General features: G+C 41.9%; 1 protein-coding gene across 1 annotated transcript in view; it reads left to right on the top strand.

Annotated features, from left to right (window-relative positions):
• The window catches only part of LOC132148844 (retinoic acid-induced protein 1-like), a 48,774-nt gene that overhangs the window by 22,219 nt on the left and 1,840 nt on the right, over positions 1-24,715 (top strand). The window contains exons 2-4 of the mRNA XM_059557586.1: positions 14,566-20,324; positions 22,037-22,130; positions 22,833-22,882. Of these exons, the coding sequence (XP_059413569.1) occupies positions 14,583-20,324; positions 22,037-22,130; positions 22,833-22,882 (5,886 nt within the window). The 5' untranslated portion in view covers positions 14,566-14,582. The remainder of the gene's footprint in view (positions 1-14,565; positions 20,325-22,036; positions 22,131-22,832; positions 22,883-24,715) is intronic.

Here is a 24,715-nt window from a genome sequence, read left to right as displayed (position 1 = left end):
GTTTTGAATGTGGTGGTGGTGGTGATGTTCAGGTCTGGACTTATTAAGTCATAAAGCACTCGGCTGCATTAGATGTCTATTGAGAAGGTGTTCACCATTGGGACTCAGATGTTTACCGTCACACCTTGCGTCTGTTTTGCTTAGTAAGTTTTATCCATGATGCCGGTTTTATCAATTGGCGACATTTGTTTTGTTTGCAATGTTTCTCTATTGCTTTCCCTTTGAAAATCAGTGGCATTGGCCTTGAAACCTGTTATTGTCTTGCCTCAAAATGAGCTCGCCGGTTGCCATGGTTACCTCCCCAGAGACGGGAGCGCGCTTGTTTATCTCTGGCCGGTGCGCGCGCTCGAGCCGATCGTGCGGGGGCAGACGGTCCCGAGCAGATGTGAGCTAGCGCTCGGCTAGAGGGAACGATTAAAGAACACACGTCTCGTTGCTGCAAAACACGTCAGTCTGCGGCGCTCTCACTACATGCATTGCCGACGCGTTTGTGTGAAAATCAAACCAGCTCGAATTAAAGATAACGAGGACGACAGGCTCTGAGACGCGCTCTGTCAACACCGCGTGTGATTCAGCCACTGAGCGTGCACGCGAGCGCTGACGTACGCAGCCCAAAATAAGCTGCGTATAAAAGGAGGATGTGAAATGACCGCAGTCAGCTCCTGCGCCGCTGTCTGGAGGCGATACATGTCAGATGTCAGAGTGTGTAAGTCACTGGATTGACCAAGCACAAACCCAGTCCTTTCTGCATGTCTACAGCCTTTCAAAGAAGCAGCGACTTTTGCATCGCAGAGAGATAATCATGATGAGATGAAAGAATTTCAGTTTGCCACAGATGGGAAGGAGAATGCCTTTGATTTAAATGTTTTATGTATGAGCTCTCCCACTGTTTAGCCTGGATTTCAATGAGCAGTGTGCTATTATGTGCTGCAAAATAAGAAGGCATTTTTATATAATGCTGGTTCGCTGCCACGCATGCCTATAACAGGGTTAAGAAATGCCCTTCTATTTCCTTTTGTCCCCCCAGTTTTTTTAGACAAGTACCTGTGAGGTTAGCATCAGAGTCACCCTCCTAAAAATAACCGGCTTGCTGCACGGCAGGTCCTCCCTGAGGAACAATAGAGCTGTCCTGCTGTGGCCCAGCTCTTCACCGCTGCCCTAATTCACACACACACACACACACACACACACACACGTCAGTCGGTATTGTACCCCTCACATACACTCTGTCTCCATGGGAGGGATGCTCACACAGAAAAGAAAATTCTGTTATCATTTTCTTACCTAACCAAACCCATACCCGTACAATTAAAACAATTTTAAATGTACTTTAAAGTAAACTTTTATTTCAATATTATGTCAAAGTGTACTTTGTAAGTGTGTGAAACTGCATGTTTTTTTTTTTCTATGGAAGCCCATTTCTGCCCCTGAATTAAAACATTTAAATAGGTCATTGTGACTTTATCTCTAGCTATTAAGACTTTTGTGATTTATAAAGTCAGAATAGCAGGATATAAACTTGCAATTGCAAGTCAGAGAGGAACTCGCAATTCAGTTTTTTTCTCGCAAATATGAGTTTGCATTATGCAATTCTGCCTTTTTTTCTTGCAATTCTGACTTTTTTTCTCAGAATTGTGAGATAGAAACTAGCAATTCTGCATACGGTATATTTGTATTTTGTCCCCCGAGAACTGGACTTTATAACACAATTGCGTGTGTATATATATATATATATATATATATATCACCACTCTGAGAAAAACAACTAAAAATTCCGAGTTTTTTCATGCAGTTCTGATAAAAGTCAGAACGGCAAGTTTATATCTTGCAATTCTGACTTTATTTCTCATAACTGCTAGTTTATATCTCACGATTTTGGCTTTTTTCAGAATTGTATCATGCAGGGGGGAAAAGTCCGAATTATGAAATAAAAACTCACAATTACCTTTTTTATTTTATTCAGTGGTGGAAACGGGCTTCCATATTTTAACCTTGAAATGTCAGTTTCAAAATCATTCTGGTGTAAAACTGACTTCTAATGAGGCTAATGGCTTCTGTTCTTTTTCTCACTCCCACCAAACGTCTGTTTTGGGAGTATGTAAGTGTGTTGAACAGGTACAGAATTCTGCGAAAGGGCGGATTGCTTTACAGCAGCAACAAATGAATGTCTACAGCGATCTACTGTAATTACGACAGTGAATTCCACTTACATAACTGTAGGGCGTTGTACTCTCTTTACGTACATTTAAGAGGCATTTTGTGAAATATGATCTGAAGTACTCTTGCAAGTGCACATTCAATACAATGAAGCGCAATTCTTTTTCACAAGGATCTTTGTTTTCAGTGAGCAACATGGACACTTTTTTTCTGAGATGAAAATAACTGTAGAGTGAATCTAATGTATGGTTACAGTGCAGGTTAGAATCAGTGGTATTTGGCAACACAGCATTTTTGATGTTCATACAATATTATCAGTGAACAACTTTACTTTAAATCCTTTTCTCAGAACACTTTGAACAAAGTCCATATGTCATATAAACAATCTTCATGATACTTTTTGGGAGCTTGGCAGACGCAGTCTGCATTTTATTTTATTATATGAAGAAGAAAAAAAGCAGCCAGGATATTTGAAAATTAACCTTTTGTATTCCGTTGAAGAAATTAAGGCATACGTGTTTGGAATCTACTCCACCAATACTCTTTCTCTTAACCCCTCGGTCTTGGCATCACATATTGTGTTTTATGACCACTCTACTTATCCAGAACTCTCTAACAAACATCCATTAGACCCTCTTAGGTGTTACAGTAGTTGTCAACCCAGTAATCACCTCACAGAATAGAGGTGGCAGACCGTTTAAAAGTGCCCAGCACACTGGTCAGCTGATATTGTGCCGTCTCCATGCCAGGTGGGTGATTCACTACAGATGCCACATGATGTAGCAGCCGAGCTAAAGTGGGCAAGGTTGGCACCAGCTCCTCTGTGCCCAAGTGGTGTCGTTGTGGAGCCAGAGAGGCATCAGTATTACACGCTTCCTTGGTTCATCCCCATGGACGCGGGCGACTAATTGCACAAACTGTGCCAGCGCAGATGAGGAGTGATTTGGCGCTGATGGGATGGGATAATATAGGCAGGCTGGAGGTAAGGAAGAAAATCAATGAGCTTGAGGGCAGAGAGAGAGAGAGAGAGAGAGCGAAAAACAGACAGTCACCCACTGACAAAGTGTGAGCCCCTTTATGCCTGATGGAGTAAACACATACAGTATATGAAACTCAGAGCTACTGAACTCAAAAAGCATTAGTTTGTGTGTTGCATTTATTGTAGATTTCATTAAATGTATACATTTTATCATTATGTACTTTCCTGCAAATCAAACCCATGGTGTTGCCTTTTCTACACTGGAGACTGTGCATTACTTTGCATTGTGCCCAGTGCTTAATTTTTAAATAGTGGAAGGGCTGGTGAAGGATCAAGCAGGTTTGAAGGAGTTACGAATCTGGCAAGACTGGGAGATGAGGGAGTGTGTTTGACACCTAATCAACACTGCAAGCAAGCACCCCAATATAACCACCTCTCCCACTAATCGACAAAGCGGATAGAACTGGAGCTGCTACCAAATAAACAGTGTGATGTCAGGCTCTTGCAGTGTACACAGCTCTGTTCATTACCCTGGAAGGGATTACGTTTTCCAGCATTGCAACGCCCGCTTGTTGTGTTCATCGGGCGTAACAGGTGCATTAGCACTGGATGAGTAATGGTGAGTTTCCGAATAACTTGTATTAGTGTAAATGAATATGTAAATAAGATTATTCTGCAAGCAAATAAAGAAAAAAAAAGCATTTTCTCCTGACTACACTAGTGGAATAGACTCTTAAGAACAGCATTTTTGTGTATGCCAAGATCACATCAGATATGACTCACAATGTAGCGGAAGTCGCGACAGATCTTTTCTACTGTATTGACGTATTTCTGATATGCAATGGACAAATGTAGACCGAGGTCTTGGTTCAACCTACTCAAGTCCTGCATATATCACCAGAGGGAAATCTGTCATTTAACTAGAGAAAACAAGCATGAGATTTTAATTAAAAATGTAATACGGATGGATGAATCGTTCACAATAAGATCAATAACATGCACTTGGAAAATAAATGGTGGATTGCCACTTCATGCAGACTTATGGAGATAACAAGGTTTTCAATAACATCATTACTCTTGATTTCTCTTGAAACATATGCACAGCTCTTATTATCAATTTATGAGGTCAACGAAATTTGGGGATCCACTAAAACACATGCCTGGTCCAATTTCAGGGGTACCGGATCTGTATCTGACTTGCTTTGGCACAAATTAAAGCCTGAGGTGCCTTGGGTAAATTTCAACTTAACTAAATCGAAATTTGAACACAATATATCAAAGCACATTTCCATGCGATTGTAAAGGTACTGTGTTTATATCCATGACTTTTCCTGCAGACCAGCTTGAATGTCTCAGCTGGGGGAGGGGACACATCCTTGCTGTAGGTGTTGTGGCCACATCTGTAGGGGGGAATTGAGGCTTCAGAGTGAATCAATGCGTTTGAACTGAGGGATTGCAGCGGAGAGCCGTCACAGCAGCGCATAGCCAGCTGGAGCACACACACCCACATGCATGCTGTCAGCCCGGCGCTCCCTCTCTCCCTTCACTGTCACCACCTTTCTTTCATGCAGACAGGACCGAGAAAGAGAGAATTTTAATGGAGGTCTCATCTGAGCTCTCAGAGGTGTTAGCTGTGGTCAGGGAGATAGACAGAGAGAGGAAGCTCTTATGACAATTGATGAAAAGGCTTCTCTCTTTCCGATCTATTCTCAATGGAGGAATGCATATCTCTTGCACACAAGTCCTTTCTTTCACCTCATATGTATGCAAATCAAGCATCCTATGCAAATGGGCCAGGCTGGCGAGGAGGGGTGCTTTCAAACCTGCTGTGCCTCCAGCTTCCAATCAGTTATTCTTGACGCACACGGCGGAGTGCACCTGAATCCACGGGTGAATGGAAATCCTGCTGCAGTTCCGCAGTCGGCTTCATGCCGTTCACCTCGTCACACCGCCGATGCTCGGAGTAGCTGCTGCCAGGCTTTGCATTAGTTGCTGGCATCTGCATCTGCTCCACGCCCTACAGCAGCAACCATTGTCGCACCGCAGCCCTGAACTTCGTGTGTGTGATGTTAAGCTGCTTTCTCAGACACGGCTGTTTGCGCCTTCTGGTGAGAGACTTAGCAGGCTGACGGCATCATTTGCTTTCACGCTTCAGAGCCATATTTCCCCCCACCTCTACTTCTCTGTGTGTCTCTCTCTCTCGCATGTGTGAGGATGGGGATCTTGTGAGGGAGAGATAGTGTTTCCCAGCCTCAAAGCTCTAAGCTGTCAGAGAATGTATGTGCAGATGCGACTCCTGTGTGGCGTAGTGTCAAAGCACCCAGCACAATGACTTTAAGAGACCTTCATCAAAGCCGTATTTGCAAGATCAGATTTGCCATGGACTACTTGATCTGAATAAGCAGAGTTTTATCTTATGTTGACTTTTTCCATGAAACACAAAAGTAGAAAATTTGAAGAATGTTCACACTGCTCTTTTCCAACAAAAGCATACAATGAAACATTTATCTTTTTTTTTTTTCTTCTTTTTTTTTTCAAAAAGAGTTTTTTTGACAAAAGAATGTGGGACTGTGTCAGTTTTGTATCAGATTTTTGGGTGCATAAATCCTGTAACCATTCATGAACACGGAGCCGCTGAGTTAATATCCTAAAACAACCCTTCAATGCACTACACACACATTTATCACCTAGAGCTCATGTATGAGCAGACATAGCCCTAGCACAAACTACTATGCACAAACACACAACCTTCTCCTGAAAACATGAACCAGCGTGCAAACACATTTCATCTTGGCCACAAACCATTGTAGCTGCTATTTGTAGTTGGTCCAGTTTACAAAGGTGACTGCAGAATTACCAAAGCAGCTAGGCTAAGGCCTGAAACATACTTCACACAAGTATGCAAATTCGATTTCACACTTTGTAGAGTTCCAAAATGTGTCAGAGCAGAATTTCCTAAATGCCAGTAGTTGTTGCATTCTCAGCATTGCCAGAAGGGGCACTATACCAGGTATTTGTAAAATGTCTTTTACATTCAAGTTCTTTCAGATTAGCTACTCCTGCCATGAGTTTGAAGAGAATCTTATAGAGATGGAAGATGAAAGTTTTAGCTATAAAACTGAAAAATGAATTATTACTTATTACTCCAAACCTAGCCTGGTTCATATCAAAGATCTGCTCTCTGAATGGGTCTTGAAACACTTGAGGGTGGTGTTTCACACACTTCCTCTCCCAATGTCAAATTAACAGCATCTATCATATTTTTTAAATGCACAACACAGCAGACAGACACACACATTTCTGCACTGGAAATGTAAAGATGTTTATAAGATCTGTTGGTGGTAGAGAGAGAATACTGGCACAAGGACTGCAAAGGGATAGAGGTCGACAGAATGAGACAGACAGATGAGAGACAGAGAACTGCTATTGTGTGCCTTACCCAGGTGCAGAGCACATTGAGTCAGACAGGAGCCTCAGCTGACTGCTCCATTTTCCGAGTGTCACAGACACCACTGTCCTCTATCCACTCAAAAAAGAAGAGAAAGTATGAGACGTTTCCCCAGCAGGAGGGCATGACCTTCAGTATATCCCTGCATTCAGCCCCTTCAGTTTTCAGTCGCAGCCCTCTTTAAACCACAGCTCTTTGCTCAATTACATTGCAGGTAATTTGTGTGGTATTGGAGATTAAAGTTTAATTAGGGCGACTAGAGTAATTTGAGCCTGGGTTTAATATAATTATGGTGAACTGGCTGCTTGTGGAGTGCTCTGATGTCAGACTGAGGTATATGTGATCCAATGGCGATTTTTCATCAACAAAGAGCAAAGCATCCCGACTCCTCCAGCCCTCTACTGGCTTGGCTGAGATCCACCAACACATTTTCACTCACCCATCCCTGTCCACACTCCCCTACCACACATACACACTCACAGCCCCCTAGCAAACAGTAGCACAGAAGGTTTGGACAGAGAGAGAGACAGCAAAGAAGGAAACCAAGAGAATGAAAGAGAGCGCGAAATAAATATGCCAAAGCCAGTGTGTGTCCCTTTGTCTTAGACCTCATTCGCAGGCCACAGACTCTCAAGCATCAGAGAAAGCATTTGTGACAGAGCAATCAAATCGGTGGAGACTTTTCAAAGAGCAAATCCTCTCCCCAACTACCACCCACCCCAGCCTCTGCAAGATAGAACGACTCGTGCGCTCTGTCAAAGAGCATGTTTTTGCGTGGATGTGTGCCTTTGCGTTCTGAAGGAATTGAACACAGAGGCGTGTTGAGGCGGTCAGCATTAGGGGTCTAAAAGAAGCCAAACAATAGATCCCAAACAGGATTTTATAAGACACTGGGAGCCTTGTCCCAGAGTCAGTTTGATTCCACTAGATGAAGATGCCAAAAATAAAAGAGGGGGATAGAGATCAACTGCAAAACTGCCTGACAATAACAATCTCCATTCCATCTTCAACCATTCATCCACCCTAGTAAAAAATAACTTAACTGACAGATAACTTAAGACTTACTGATATAAAAAATTATAATTAAACGTTCCCTGGTATGTTACTATTTTAAATATTAAGTCTAAAATGTGTTTCAATGTCACTTTTGAAATGAGGACTGTATGATCTTTGAATAATATCAGACTTGCAAAATATTTCAAGTGTACCTGAAGTGTGCTTGCAATAGTTCCACTTTAGCACCATCAAATATACTATATATCTTTTATAGTACTTTAGCACTTCTTCTGAACAATTAAAGTGCATTAAGTACAAAATTAGTTGTACAATTGCAGGATATTTTATTAAGTACATAAATTGAAAAATATATTTGTAGTATACTATTATACTAGATATATAACAAATACATTTAAGTATATTTATTTTTCACTAGGGCATCCCTCCCTTCCTTCCCAATCTACTATCTCATTCCTGCTTTGCCTGCAGTCTACCCCTTCAGCCTGCTCGGATTTCATCCATACGTCAGTGGATTGTTGAAAGAGAGGCTTTTAGTGTCAGCCCATCTGGATTTTCAGCACTAGAAAATAACCCTGCTCGTTCCTCAGGTAACAGGTCGGTGGTTGATAAGACATGAAGTTGGGATGACATACATAGAGCACGGAAAGACTGGGAACATCAAGGACACCTTCTGGGAATCGCCCGAGGTTCTGTCACAAAATAGAAAAGACCCCTGCATGTGCACCTCAGCAACCCCCCTAAACCTTGCCACATACACTTCAGTTCATTTTTCAGTGCTTTCTTCTTTCACCCTTTATTGTATTAAAATGCCCTTTATTTTGCATCTTCTATGTGGCACCCTTGAATTCCGGCCTGTTCTTTCACTCATCCTGCATTTAGACAAACCTTAGAGCCTAAGCCAAGTGAGTGTCCATATCAGCTGTCATTGCTGGAGCAGAGAGCAACACTGTCTGATGGTTCCCTCTCTGATGGGCTTGAGATGATATGATGATCTGCTACGTAAATAGATCAAATTAGCATGAGCTTGTGGCCAAACTTCAGAGATACGCAGATTTGCCATTCAGACAGAGTACAGTGAATATAATGTCTACACTAAACCACCTGGGTAACGGAGGCCACCTTAAGAGATGCACTAGCGACTGACTCCAGTGGGTACAGTCTTTAGCCTACTTCTTAGTGCGTTCGCCTCCCATCCCGGAGACCTGGGTTCAGCACCCACTCGGATCGAGAACAAGGTGTGGCGGTGAGGACCCGGGAGGACCCACATTGGTGCCATGACCCGGATGAGAGTGAGGTTTAGGGGGTGAGTGTAACGAAGGCCAGCAAGTAGGTGATGTGCAGATAAACCTCACTCCCCTGATCTCAAGAGACACACCAGCTAGTGGCTGCAGTCTTTAGCCTCCTTGTTAGTTCGTCCACCTCCCATGGGTCTCCCTCCCGAAGACCTGGGTTCGAGACCAACTGGGAACAAGAATGAGGTGTGATGGTGAGGACCCGGAAGAGAGGGGTTACATCTGCGTAGATAGCATGTTTGGATATTATGAAGAATTCTGGGGTATAAAAGCTTACTAGACAGTATTTTTAAGAACCACTAAAGATACATGAAGTACCTATACATCTGTTTCCCAGAAATACTTTCTAGGTAGGCAGCTGATTTGGTTTTGAGCCTCGGTCTTTGTCTGTCACTGCTCTGTAGCTCCTGCAACAACACACAGCTTCGTCTCAAGGTCACTGCCAGCGTGTCCACCGCTTCAGGGTAGAAAGGTTAATCTGTAGTTAAGGTGGAGCCAAAATAGGACAGAGCAGGGGTGCAGTACAGAGATATGAGACGGAAAGAAAAGATGTGTGAAAGAGAGAGAGATATCGGTACCTGAGTGACACTGCGACCACTTCACATCATCAATTAACCGAGCTGAAGTGGCACAGAACAGGAATGAGCGCAAAGTTGCGTGCCTCACAGGGAGAAATAAATGACTGTGCCCTTATTGAGCGCAGCAAGGCATATAGCATTTCGGACCAGTAATGTCATTGTGCCTTTGTACCAGCGTTATTGATGAAGTCTGTCTCAAAGAAAATAATCCCTCAGCACACCACCATTTGAGACCTCTCATTCCGTCTGAAAGATCAATGTAAGCAATCTTCTGGACAGAAAATGCACTGGGAGAACGAAACGCAGCGAGCGTGAGTGTGGGCTGGGGGTGTGGAGAGGCTGGCCACAGTGGAGCGCTGCAGCAGAGAGAGGGTGAGATTAAAGCGGAGCGATGCTTCACTGGAGCGCAGCACTGAGAGACAGGAGCGCAGCGGTCTCACCTGCCGCAAAACCTCCCTCTCTGTACATCTGCTGCACCTCACCCCTTTACTCGGCTAATGCCCTCTCCTGTACAAGCAGACCTGCTGAAGAATATCAATCAGCCTCGCGCCCCAATTTATAGCAGCTCTTTCTTTTAAATGTAGAGTCGCAATTCCCCAGATACTATGTGCCTGGTTATATTGGCACGTACAGGCTTGTTCCTTGTTGAGAATTGAGAGATGTTGTGTGCCATCAGCAGTTGGCTTTATGTTTCTTTAGTCCGCCACAAAGCAGCTTAAAGACCATTGTGCTGGCGCAAACATGCAGTTCAATCTTATTTAGGTTTTATTCAGGTATTAGGGCTCTTGGAGAGGAGCTTTAGACCTGATTTACCTGTGAACAAAAACACACACACCACACGTCTTTCGCTTAGTATCACATACTCTAATGCGCAGACAAAAATCGATCACAGGAAGAGGACTCTCACCATCCCATACCCCGCACCTTCTCTAAACAGCTCTTATTTCAGACCCCTGAGGTGTGATGCCTTGGGTACCGCTGGCACAGATGAAATGGGCAGCATGCACCTCATTGCAGGGAGGGCAGGTTTGCTTTTTCGCTCCCCTTAGCGTCGCCATGCCAACGGTGACAGGTTTCAGCATTTAAAGGGCACGCTTTGCAGCCTCCTAATAGAGGAAGCAGCAAAATAACTCAACGTATTCTGGGGGGAAAGCATTGAGTGCAATTTTAAGCTAATTGGAGGATTTGTGTCTTCTGCGCAAGTCATTCAAAAGTACCTCCCGCTTCCGCAGTCAGATGCAGTCATTATCACATTGTTGATATTACGACTCATGATTTTTGAATGATGAGGTTGTCAGTGAAAAGGCAATTATGTGGAACATCGCCACATCTGAGAATATCTTGCGTAATCCTTTTATCGCATAAGATCTATAGGCAGTCATACCTTTTTTCAATGCCTACTGACACAAATAGGTTAGTAAACTCTTTTTAAAATGTGTAATTATAATTATAGCTTTTTATCTCACAACTCTTACTTTTTTTCAGAATTGTGTTTATATATGGCAATTGTGACTTTTTTCTTTGACTTTATAACACACAGAATTCTGAGTTTATCTTGCAATTTTGATTTTATAACTCGTTTATTTCATGCAATTTTGTGAGATAAAAACACATGTGTACTATATGGTGTAGATCAAAATGCTTACTGCAAAGGTAAATTATTGAAAATTGTACATGGGACATTTGAACTAAATTGGAAAAGTCATGACACTGATTCATTTGTAATTAAAAGCTATAATAGTGTACTCTTTATGGACCTCTCCTTTTGTCTTGTAATAGATATGCTTATTTACAAAGTAAATTGGTGAGAAAACCAACAACACTTGAAATACTGTGAAGAAGAAGAGAATGTTCTAGACATTCCAGGTGTCTGCTGCGGACAATGCCTTTCATCCTTTATTTTCCAGAGAACGCAGTTTCTTCTGTATGGTTCTGTTCTTTCAAAGGTCAGTAAAAAGCCGCGATGATGTCAATCAAAATGACATCGAGGGATAGGCCTCATGCCTGGCCAAGACAGACAGTCTAGTGGAAAGCCTCCGATCTGATTAGCATTTTTCAGTCCACTGTGAACCATTCAAAGCAATATGAGCCATCTCTAGAAAACCGACACTCTTATATAATAATATTTGTTACCCCCCAATTGTCCCTTGAACATATTTGCCTATGGATTCAGGTTGTAAAGTATGATTTTATTAAATTAATGCATCTAACTTGTGTAAGAGTGTGCAGTTCTTGCAGGAAGCAGATTAAATTTGGTCCTCAAATTCAGTTCATGTCCTTAACGGACTGCACTGAAATTGAATCGACCCCCTACCCTGACCTTCACTCCCATCTCCTTTCCTTCTTCATTGGCATCTTCTTTCCTGACTCAATGTTTGCTTTGGTTAGCTTATGTCCCTCAATCTCATAACTAAGCAGTGTTATGAAGGATTCAGAAAATGGCAGAGAGCTGGTTTATTGGTTTATTATTTCTCAGAACAATCCGTGTGAGAGGATTCCTTCACCTTTTTTCTAAACCAGGGAATTTGTATTAATATAGATCTTGACTGCAGTGGTGGTTCATGCTTGTATGGTGCCCTGGGTGACCCACCCCTTCAGCCACCCCTTACATAATTTGAAAAAAAAAGAGAAGAACTACAATGCAGAATATACACAAAAATGGAATGAAACTTTTACACACACACACATGTTGTGACATGATTGCAAAAGCAAACAAAACAATAATAATAATACAAAATTATACTTTAGCACAAAAAATGCTTAAGTGGTAAATTGATGTTTCAATACTGATTTGATAATGTCTAAATATAAAACTAAATGAAAAACTTGGGAATGCTATACGGGCATTGAGTAATCCACTGCTGCCATCTAGTGGCATTTATGTTATTTTAAAACAAAAAGTTTTTTTCCAATAGATGGCAGCAATCTTCCACTAACCCATGGCACATTTTCGTTTAACTTATGTCATCTAGTTTGAGAAATGTAGATGTTCTTTAAAGTTAATTTTTCAAAAAAAAGAAAAAACTAATATTTTCAAAGCTTTTTATCACAAATTGAGGCAAATAAAAAAAATACCATAAATCCCCACAAAACTGCCCAAGTGCACAGTAAAAACATTAATGAGAAATATTGGGCTATTTTATTATGTGTGTATATATTATTTTATTTTTATTTTTTTTCTCCAAGCGTCCCATACAGATTAACTGACCCTCGCGGCGACATGATATTATTTATCTAATGTGCAAATAAAGAGTAAAACCAAGATTGTGCTTTTGTGCAAAAAATAAGCCTTTATATATGTCTCACTTAAACTGTGAGCATTTGTGTTTATTTTAGATATGTTTAAGAGTCCATTACACATCCCCTACATAATCTATAGGAAATACATAATTGAGACATGATTGCCTAACACTCAATCTGAGAGTTAGAGTGAAACCTGCCTCCAGAGGTGATGTAATCAAGAAAAGGTTATTGACTGCAGTTGAGATAAACACACATGCAGACATAACAGAGCATACTCTGCTTATAAATGCAGTCACTCTACTGTTAATGAACGATTGCATTTTGTAGTGAAAGGTTTCATGGGGAATTCTGCCTCAAAGTAAGTAGAAGCTCATTGAGCTCACAGCTGGCTTAAACATATTCATCCACAGTCTTTGTTTCTGCATCAACAAGCCTCAAAAATACAACTTGAAGAAGAATTACTGCAAACAGTCTTTTTGGGTTTTTTTTACCTATGTATCTTTTTTAAAGTTTGCATCAGTTCACACCTACTTTGTAGCACCACAGAAAGTTTGATAAATATAGCCATAGATTTTGACTCATGTTGGATATGGGCCAGTCCATAATTGTACAGTCATGGTTAGTTCTACAGTAAGAGTATCTCCAGTACCCCTGGAGACAAATTCTGCCCTCTCAGCAGAACTAGAAAACTTACTGTACCTTTTAGACCATGCTCTCAACAGATCTGTGGCTGTGTCAGCAACACAGACACACATAAGTCTTTAATCAGCTGCAGTAGATGTCATGCAGTATGTTCAAACAAGATGATCTAAATGCCAATGATTCCACAAAAAATCTGTATGGGAACAAATGTAATGTTTAACTTAAACATATTAATACACCACATTGTGCAGTTGTAATAATACATGGAAGGGAAAGCATGATCAGACATGTCACTTGCTCACTCTGGCCAGCTTGTACATTTCGCCACATACTATATGCATTTTTAAAGGCTTAAAGCATAGATCCGAGTGGTCACTGTGTAAACAAGCAGAGCAGCAAACAAGCACAACTGAAGCAGTAGTGGATGGTGGGACCTCTTGGGAGGCTGCTAAGAGGGGAGCACGTTGCTCTTGGGCCTGATGGCTTCAGACAGTGCGCTAGTGAGATGAATAATGTGCGTGTCTGATAGGCCATCCCTCGACAGGCCTACAGCTCTGGAATGGAGATATAAAACAGCCTCCATCTATGCCTAAAACACATACTTGATACTTCAAACTCACTGTTGAGTGAAAAGAATATTACCAGAAAATCACATTACCAACAGTATTACACTACTGAGCTAGAAACATGCAAATACCGAAGATCGAAAACAAAAGGAACAATAATAATAGAATCCTCTCATTGCAAATGGATGATATTGAATATAATGCTGGTTTTATTTAAATATAACACTTCATGATCCGATAATAAAATTCTTTGTTTGTTTGTATACAGGATCCTTATGAACACATCTTTTTTAACCATTGTGTGTTTAAGAAAATTATTATTAATAATAATAATAATGATAATGATATTGCTGCACCTATCATAGGTATTTACCACACAACGCAGAACAGATGGGCTCAAATTCCTAGATTTAATAAAATACAACAATGATTGATTGAGCTGCAGTTAGGGAAGTCTCATTGAGATAGATATGATTTGATTTTATGAATGACCGAGTATGTGTATATTCTAATATGATTTGTTTTAGGGCAAATACAGCAATGAATTCAAATTAATTGAATGAGAGAATAATCACTGATGAGAAAATGAAGCCACTAAGCACAGACTCTCTCTTTCTATTTTTTTCTCTCTCTCTTTCTAAAGAGCCCCTAGCCAAAGTCATGCAGTCCTTCAGAGAGCGAAGTGGTTTCCATGGCAACCAGCACTGCTACCAGCAGGAACCCCAGGAATTATCGCGCCTTGAGAGTTATAGACATCATCACAGCCAGTCCAGACAGGGCTACGAGCCACACTCTCTAGCTGCTCCAGGGATGTCAACAGCGGGAGTGGGTTCTAAAGACTGTTATGGACAGCAGACCTATCCCATCTATACCAGCACCAGTGGTACACAGACTAAAAAAACTTATAGAGGAGCCAAAACTCCAAACCAGCATCTGCAGGCTGGCTACAGCAATCACATGGGCACTGGATATTCAGCCCAGTACATGAGTGAAGGTCACTTGCAGCAAAAATGGGATGAGTCACCTCAGATGACCCAATTTGAGCAGGATATGGTGGGACGGCTGGAGTCTGGGGTCAGTGGGTCATCCCTGTACCTAGAGCAGAACATGCTAGCTATCTCTCAAAGTCAGTGCCATCTACCTTCGCAGTCATCTGCCCCAACCTATACTAGTTCCCATCAACAGGGCCTCCCAGCCAATCCAGCACCATCTCCTTTAATGTATTCACAGGGTCATCTTCATTTCCCTCAGCACTCACAACCCCTGCCTTCTTCTTCGTCATCTTATTTGGAGAAATGTAATACAATGCCACATGGCTACAAAGGCTATGGTATACCACCCAATGTCCAGTATGGAAGACAACTCAGCAATCACAGCAGTCTAAAGCAGAGTGGATACAGACCTCAGAATAATTATGGTTATCAGCAAACTCCATCTAGATCAGGATTTGAACAGGGTTCCATGCAAGGAATGTCTGGTACACAAGAGAACATTCAGAAATTCCAGCACTACAATCCGCCCCAGCAAAACTACTGCATAACAGATATTTCTGTAAGGTCACCAGAACAATACTATCAGACCTGCAGTCCAAGTTCTAGTCATTCACCTGCAAGGTCTGTGGGAAGATCTCCCTCGTACAATTCCACACCATCCCCCTTAATGCCAAACCCTGATTCATTCCAGTATGGCCAACCTCCCATCAACCCTGGGGCTTCATCATCCACAGGTTTGCAAGACCAAAATATGTTGATGCCCCCTCATACTCATTCATCACCCAGTGTGAACCACCAGTCCCAGAGCTATTCTGGTTCCATGAAAGAACGATTTTCGGAAAAGCTCTTGTCCAACCCCAGTTTGTGGAGCCTTAATGCCCTGACGTCTCAGGTTGAAAACATCTCCAACAATGTCCAGCATCTGCTGCTGTCTGAGGCCCTTATGGCTAACAAAAAGGCCAGCAAACGAAATCATCCAAAAAAGGGAGAAGACTATAGAGGTCAGTTAAAGGGTATGGAAGAGTCATCTTGTCCTGATAACCAACATGGTCCTCCTCCATCTGATGCTTGCACCATTTCCAGGTCCATGACAGCAGAACTCCAGGAGGGAGGATACTCTAGCAGCACTGAGGACCAGATGGACAGGAGCTACTACTATTTTGGGCAGGAAAAAGGTCAAGCACAAACCCAGACACAGTCACGTCTCAGCCTTGACGCAATGTCTACTTGCTCCATAAACTCAGCTGATGATGTATCTGTTAGGTCAGGTGACTCAGTGCGAAGTCTCCAGAGTGTAGCGTCTGAGGATAATCTCAATTGTGACCCAAGAGTTCAAAGAGTATTGACTGGAGAAGAGCCCAACAGCTCTCTCTGTTGCATTAGAGATGAGAGGTCTCCTATCAGTGTAACAGCTCCGAGTCCTATGAAACAAGAGAGTAATTCACCACCAGACATAAAGAGTTCAGAGAGCACTCTAAAGGAGAACTTTGAGGAGTCAGCATGGACTGAGAGGATGGCTGATGAGGAGGAAACTGGACAAATAAACCGGTCTTCAGAGAATGACTGCAAAGGAGAGGTTGCAGGAAAGCAAGAGAAGTGGCTGGAGGATAAGAAATGTCCTTCTCTTTTTCATAAAATAAATGAAGCAATATTAGAGGAAGGTTACTCATATGAAACAGAAGAAAATATCTACCAAGGACTGCAAAACAAATTTGATTCAGAAAAAGAAAACTCAGCAGAGATTGACTGTTTTTCTGAACTTAATCAAAAAAGTAATGAAGGCACCGAAATAAAGTCAGAAAATTTCAAAACAGAGCCACAGACCAATGCTGAATTGCTTGTGAAAACATCACCCAGCAATTCAGAAACTGATCTGTATTTGCCAGAGAAAGGAGAAAATGTAAAGATTGAGAATTCAATAGAGACCCTCACATGCACTGAGGGACCAGTAGACACCCTTGAGGAGCAGCCGTCTGTCCTCTCCCATAATTCCACTGAGGTGAGAGAAAAGGAGAGTCTGACAACCTCAGATGAGGTCATTAATAATAGAGCAAAACCACAAGAGTCCTTTGCAGAAGTCTGCAGTACATTTAAGGAGATAGAAAACATGCCACAAGTCGACACAGAAACTGCAGAAAGCTTTGCCCAGGACACACAACACAGAAGCAATGAAAGGAGGTCAGCCATATGTGACATTGCACCTCAGCCTTACACTGCCAAGATTGGCTTCTCAGCTCTCAATGAGAAAACAACGCCTTTGGCTCAGGCTAGGGATCATCACATTGATCGTAGTGATGCAAAGGTACTGGAGCCAGACTCTCCTCAGTTGCCGGGCAAGTCAATACTGCACTCTTCACCATCTTGGGCTGACACGCCACCCTCTCCCAAGAAAGGGGATGAGGATATGGAACCAGGCATAAGCTGTCCCAGTGCAGTGACTCCCTCAGCCAAAACAGAGCCTATAGCCCCATCTGCACATACAAGAATGTTTGGTAAGAAACATGCAAGGGGCAGGAGAAGACTAATGCATTCAAGTGTGGGAATCAGAAGGCAGCTAGTTGTGGAAGGAGACAGTGCTCCAACTTCTGCCCAAAGTCCCAGAATGCCCTCCAGCAAAAGCACCCGTATTCTTGATCAGTTGGAAACTGCACACCAGGATATTAGCAGTCAAACACCAAAACTTGTGACAGAGAGTATACCATCACGAATGTGCACTCGCTCCTATGGTTCACAAAGTAGCCCAAAAGTCTGCCCTCAAGAGAGAAAGAAACCAGGTCCAAAGCCTGGTCCAAAATCAGGTTCAAAACCAGGTGTGAAGCCAGGTCCAAAACCAGGTCCAAAATCAAATCTAAAACCTGGACCAAAACCTAGTCCAAAATCAATTTCAAAACCTGGTCCAAAACCAGGACCTAAACCTGATGTTATGCCCAGTGTAAAAACTAGCCCCAAAACAAGTTTAAAATGTACAGGACCCACAGAAAATGCAAAGCCTGGTCCAAAACCTGCTTTTAAGCCAGGTCCTAAACCTGGTCCTAAATCCATTTCTAAACTAGGCTCAAATCCTGTAGCTTTGGCAAGAGAAATACTTACAATGCCAAGTCAAACCACCACAGAGTCAAAGCCAATTGAGGGGTCAGTACCTAAAGGTCCAGGCCGACCAAGAGGAATCACCTCTAAGATCAAATCAATAAAACGAGATGAAAATGTTCAGATTACAAAAGACCATATCAAGGGCACACACTGTACACATGAACTTATTTTGCAAGACACGACCACAGCATTAACTTTGGACACACTTGTTGGTGTTGTGGACATCACTAAGGATGAAACTGTGGGTTCCACTTATGAATCTACTCTAGACAGCAGCTGTGTGAAGTCCGTAGCAAGAGATCAAAAGTCCATGGTGCTGAGATCACGGAAACAAAAGAGAGAATGTGTGACTGAAGTTAAAGAGCAAGAGAATGGTAAATCAGCTGAGACACCTTCGCCAATGTTCATACACTCACAAATACAGGATGTTACTGTGGATCAGTCATGTAAGACCGAATCTTCAAATCTTGAATTACCTGAGCAGAAGGATGTTTCTACAGACTCACTTCAACAACCAAATGAAGAGGTGGTTTGTATCAAAAGAAAATACAGTTTACCATCCTCAGAAACCAAAATGAGAAAGAAAGGTGTGAAAGAAAGTGAGGTTAAGACACAAGAGCCTCAATCAGATACATTCACAGGAGTCTGTACTGCAAAGGGAAAGCGAAAGAGAGGACAACACTTGCAAACAAAATCTATTAGGACCACTGTGACCACTGATAGCCCTCGAACTGATGACATCAGTGACATGCCTTCTGTACCTCCTCAGTGTCCCACTAAAACCAAATATTTGCCTCCTCGCAAAGGCAGGGGACTTAAATATGAGGCAATGGTTCAGAAAATCACATCTCCAGGTTCCAAAAAGCAACCTGTAAATATCCAACCAGATATTGTACCAGAAGAATCAACATTAAAACCGTTGCCACAGGTATCAGAGCAGAAAGAGACAATGGACACCCCTGAGGTGACTCATGAGGCGGGCGAGAGTACAATAAGTACACAAGAGACCCAAAACACAGGTATTCAAGCTCCAAGGAAAAAGAGGAGAAAGTGGGCCACTGTAGAGAGCAGCGATGCACCAGATGTAGCCCTGGAGGCTGGGAGCCTCGTTATCAACACACCAAGGCTAGCCAAACAGAGAGCCATTAAGAACAACCATGAAATGCATCTGAAGCAACATAAAAGGAGAAGAAAAGGCATTGAACCACCAGAAAACATCCCTATTGTGGAGCAACAGGAGCCTATCCAGACTGATATTTTGCCCCCACCTCCATGCTCCTTCTCTTTACCAGAAACAGCTCAACAGACACAATATGAGGAGCCATCAACAGAATTATGCTTACCACTAATAAAACCCAAACGAGGCAGGCGGCCATCACTCAAAAACAAACAGGAGGACCTCTCAAGTCAAACAGATGGCAAAGTAAAGGAGAAAAGAAAACCTGGACCAAAAAAAAAAGTTAAGAATGTCCTCAAAGTTGTAGTGAAGAAACCTAACATAAAGGCAAAATGCAGCAATGATCTCAGCCCATCAGTGAAATTGCAAAACTTGCATCCAGTAATTGGTAACGGAAAATGTTCTTTTAGACCATATGTACACATTGACAGTCCTTTGGAGCTAGCATCTCTTTGTACAATTGTCAACAGGCCTGAGGAAGAGCAGATGCTCAGCCAGGCAAGAAAAAAGAGTGCAGCTAAAATAAAAAACGTAGTCACAGTTACCAAGGCAGTATCAAACTCCTCGGTTATGCTACAAGGGCCCTTAGTTAACAAAAGCCTAATTGACAGGTGTCTTACGTGCTGCCTATGTGGAAAGCCAGCAAATTACAGAGAGCTTGGGGACTTGTGCGGCCCCTATTATCTTGAGGACTGCATACCACGAAAAATGCTGTCATCAACACACAGGAATGATTTCAGGCAAAACAGCAACTGTGCAAATGAGACAGAGGTCAGCTGCATCACAGAGCAAATGAATTCACAGAGTGCATGTGAGAAGGATGTCTATCAGGAAGGGGCAAGTAAAGGACACAGTGGCCATCCCAGGAGGGGGAAAAGGGCAGTTAGGGAACAGTTAAGAACCCGCCCCACTTTGCGGATGAGGTTCAAAAGACTGCTGCTGCTGCAGCAGAGAAGACTAAGTGGAACTTCTCCCACTGCTGGTGAGGAGGGCAGTGGAACGGCTCTGCAGAAATTGCAGATGGAGGCTGAGGTGAAAGAGCACTGGGCTCATGAAGCTTGTGCTGTCTGGACCACAGGCATAATCCTGGTAGGAGGCAAACTCTTTGGGCTGAAGGAGGCTGTTCAGAAAGCTGCACATGCAGTAAGTGTTTCATTTGTATTAAATGCACTTAATAACTTCCTGCACTGATAACTCCCTGTACAAAACATGTTTTGATGTTTGAAAAGCATACTCAGAAATAGCAACATACACCACACTGTATCCCACAATGCAATGTGTTTGACTCAAAAGAAAACAAACCAACTGTAATATCATGTGAGCTCTTTCTGACAAAACAAATTTTACACCTAATTAATGTAAAAATCAAATCAGATTTATTTCTCAGATGAGGTTGAGACAATTACAGGTGCTTCTCAATAAATTTGAATGTCAAGGAAAAAAATAATTTATTTCAGTAATTCAACTCAAATTGTGAAACTCATGTATTAAATAAATTCAATGCACAGAGACTGAAATAGTTTAAGTCTTTGGTTTTTTTAATTGTGATGATTTTGGCACACATTTAACAAAAACCCACCAATTCACTATCTCAACAAATTAGAATGAACATGCCAATCAGCTAATCAACTCAAAACACCTGCAAAGGTTTCCTGAGCCTTCAAAATGGTCTCTGACAATCATTGACACCCTTCACAAGGAGTGCAAGTCACAAAAATTTATTGCCAATAAGCTGGCTGTTCAGTATCCAAGCATGTTAACAGAAAAGTTGAGTGGAACAAAAAAGTGTGGAAGAAAAAGATGCACAACCTACAGAGAGAACCACAGCCTTATGAGGATTGACAAGCATTTTAGAGAACTTCACAAGGAATGGACTGAGGCTGGGGTCAAGTCATCAAGAGCCACCACACAGAAGTGTCAAGGAAATTGACTACAGTTGTCGTATTCCTCTTGTTAAGCCACTCCTGTACCACAGACAACATTAGAGGCATCTTACCAAAGTCACTGCACCCGTTTACCAAGAAATCTTGGAGCACTTCATGCTTCCTTCTGCTGACCAGCTTTTTGAAGATGCTGATTAAATTTTCCAGCAGGATTTGGCACCTGCCTTCATTCCCAAAAGCACTAAAAGTTGGTTAAATAACCATGGTGTTGGTGTGCTTGACTGGCCAGCAAACTCACCAGACCTGAACCCCAGAGAGAATCTATGGGCTATTGTCAAGAGGAAGATGAGAAACAAGAGACCAAACAATGCAGATGAGCTAAAGGCCACTATCAAAGAAACCTGGGCTTCAATACGACCTCAGCAGTGCCACAAACTGATCACCTCCATGCCACGCTGAATTGAGGCAGTAATTAAGGCAGAAGGAGCCCCTACCAAGTATTGAGTATATGTACAGTAAATGAACATACTTTCCAGAAGTCCAACAATTCACTAAATGTTTTTTTATTTTTTTTTATTTGTTTACGAAGTATTCTAATTTGTTGAGATAGTGAATTGGTGGGTTTTTGTTAAATGTAAGCCAAAATCATCACAATTAAAAGAACCAAAGACTTAAACTACTTCAGTCCGTGTGCACTGAATTTATTTAATACATGAGTTTCACAATTTGAGTTGAATTACTGAAATAAATGTACTTTTCCTCGACATACTAATTTATTGAGAAGCACCTATATTATTGATTTCTATATTTAAAAAAGAACCCAATGATAATAATAAAATACATTAACTCTAATGGGTCTGGAATTATATTAGTTATACAGTATTATTTGCAAATGGTGATGGCTCGGGGGGCTGTCAGGAAAAGAGTCAATATTTTAGAGCGTAGCTCCTCAGGCTTTCTGTCTCATCACAGAAATGCTCCAGGTGCCAAGGTGAAGGCGCTTCCATCTGCTGCAGCTGGAAGAGCTGTACACAGAGGTACCATTATGTCTGCGCCAAAGAGATGGGTAAGAGTTCTGGCACTTAGAAATGTGCTGTGTGTTTGTGTACAATATTTACTGTCCATCTAATGACTCCACCTATGAAGCTCTGTTTAGGATCTAAGCACTGAATCCAAGCATATGGAATTACTAGATTCCTCCGACACTCACAAACCAGATTTTTAACCGTTAACTTACTGAAAGACCTGAGCAAAAGGTTCTGACTAACAGGGAAAAAACAACCAACCACACTGTTATGATTTTTATTTGATATTTAGATATAGGTAAATCTGACAATGGTTCAGAATATTTTTTCTCGGAGTTACTTCACGTAATTAACCTTATTATGACAATTTCTAGATTACCTACTAAAATTCACGTGACTTGCTTTTCCTTGGAAGCTTCCTGGGAACTGGTTTGACTGATAAAAACCTGTGTACTCCAAATCCCAGACGTTGCATAGAAATGGAACTGGCAGATGTCATCAGTTCTGGACAATATGCACCAGATGGTTCATGAATGCTCGTCGTGTCATCCAAGGCTGAGACTAGTTTCCCTCCATCATGCATTGCTCTCCGCCATTAGAAATTGACATCATATAAAGTGGTAGTTACATCATGGATTAAGTCAGAAATGAGGGCAAACTAGCTTTGCTTTGCATTTCCAGTAGCATTTTCTAATTTCTACATTTAATTCTTTGCCTTTCTTTCCTCTGTATCTTTTTTACAGGTTGCACATTTCAGGAAGAGACCTTCTCCATTTGGTGTCCGAAACACAAGGTAAGCAGGTGAATTGGTTTCACACACAGCAAAGGACATCTCTGATCTAAAAGAGTCCCATTAAACGATGAACTTCAGTGTCCTTGTAACATTCTACCACCTCCCTAACAACAGCCAGGAGTGAAACTAGACTGCAGAACACAGTTCCTCATCAGCACCATCTCTCAGGGCAACAGATGAGCCCTGAGCATATCTCACCCTTATCTGTCTGCTATTGACTGGGCAGCTCTCCACTGACAGGAGAAGTTAGTGAGGGATGTTAATTAGACATTCTAGGCTCTCTCTCTCAGTCTCCTTGTCCCCCTTTAGGAGCCACAAACTTTAAAGAGCATAAAAAAAGAAGACATTTAGGAGCGCTGCCTGATGATTATTACTCATTGGGGAACGGCTAAATTTTTCACTCAAGGTCTTGGATCTTGCCTGAAGCGGAAAGCCATCCAAAAGCTTAATTGCTAAAATCCAAGCTCCTACTGATTTCTCAAATTCCTAAACCCTAAACATTATGCATTATTTACTCAGCCTTCATGTCATTCCAAACTCACTGGAATCCAACAGGAACATCTTTGAAGAATCTTTGCACAGATCTTTCCCAAACAACGACTGCTCACCCCAACTATCAAAAAACAAAAAAGACTACAGACCATAAGGAAGTCCATGTGGTTTGTCCATTATATTCAGAGACATGACAACACAACTGGGAACCAATAACGTCAATCCAGGCTTGACAGTCTGTCAAAGTGCCATTTTGGTGACATTGTAGACGAGATTTTATAGTGATTTTATGCATAGAGATTTTATAATATTGTGTGCTTGTATGGTGTTTTGGTTCTTTTTGGAGCTTGATAGAACTTTTGTTGTATGGCAAATAGCTGCATGAAGATTCTTCATAAGTTATATCATAAGTTAACTCATTTGATAAACCGTGTGGCATAATGTTGGTTACTGTGCACATTTTCTAGTTACTGTAGCTGATAACCTGTGCAAAGGTGCAGGCCAGTTGTGGTTGCAAAGGTGTTCTGAGTGTTGCTATGATGTTGTTAGATGGTTACTTAGCTCTCTAGATATGGCATGAGAATTTTTTCACCGATTTTTCACCAATGTCCAAGTCTAATACTTAGGGTTTTTTCAAATCCCTAAGCTTTATGCAGTAATATTCATAATGCTCACCTTTGCTTAGATTCACATGCTTCTTCATTCTTGTACTGTTCCATTTCGCTGGTCCACGCGCCACCTACAAGTAATCTGTGAACTACAACAGAGGCAGCTCAGGGAGATAGACAGGAAAAGGGATAGACTGAACAAAAAAGACTGAAAAAATGGGCATGGCAGAAAGAGAGAAAGAGAAATGATTTTCAGCAGTAGTACAGCTACCTCTCAGAGACAGTGAGACAAAACTTGGATGGAGATCAAAACACGAGGAGAACGAGAGAGAAAGAGACCAACAAACTGAGCGAAGACGAAAGTTCAGAACAAGCAGGGGGATCTAAGGGCTTTGGGTCTTCGGGATGCCAATTTGCCGCTTTAATGAAACCGAGCGGTAGAGATACTACCCCCGTCCAGGTCTCCCAGGAAATCTCCTTCTTCCTCCTTATCTTCCTCTTCTCCTGTGTGCTCACACGCACTCAGTGGTGAGCTCTCTTTTAGGTTCATGTGGCTTGAGAATATGACCGCAGCAACGCAGCGCTTTAGGTCAGGCTGAAGAGGGGCAGGACAAGAGAATGATGCCGTTCTTTCCCCTGTGCTTGCATGAGAAAAACTCCATTTGCATTTCCTGAAGGAAACACCAGTCCTGGCCAGGCAGCAGAAGGATAAGTTTTGGGTAAATTTAGGTTT

The sequence above is a fragment of the Carassius carassius genome, chromosome 9 (assembly GCF_963082965.1).
Source record: "Carassius carassius chromosome 9, fCarCar2.1, whole genome shotgun sequence".
Lineage (NCBI taxonomy): Eukaryota > Metazoa > Chordata > Actinopteri > Cypriniformes > Cyprinidae > Carassius > Carassius carassius.
This window is presented reverse-complemented; position numbering and strand designations above follow the sequence as displayed.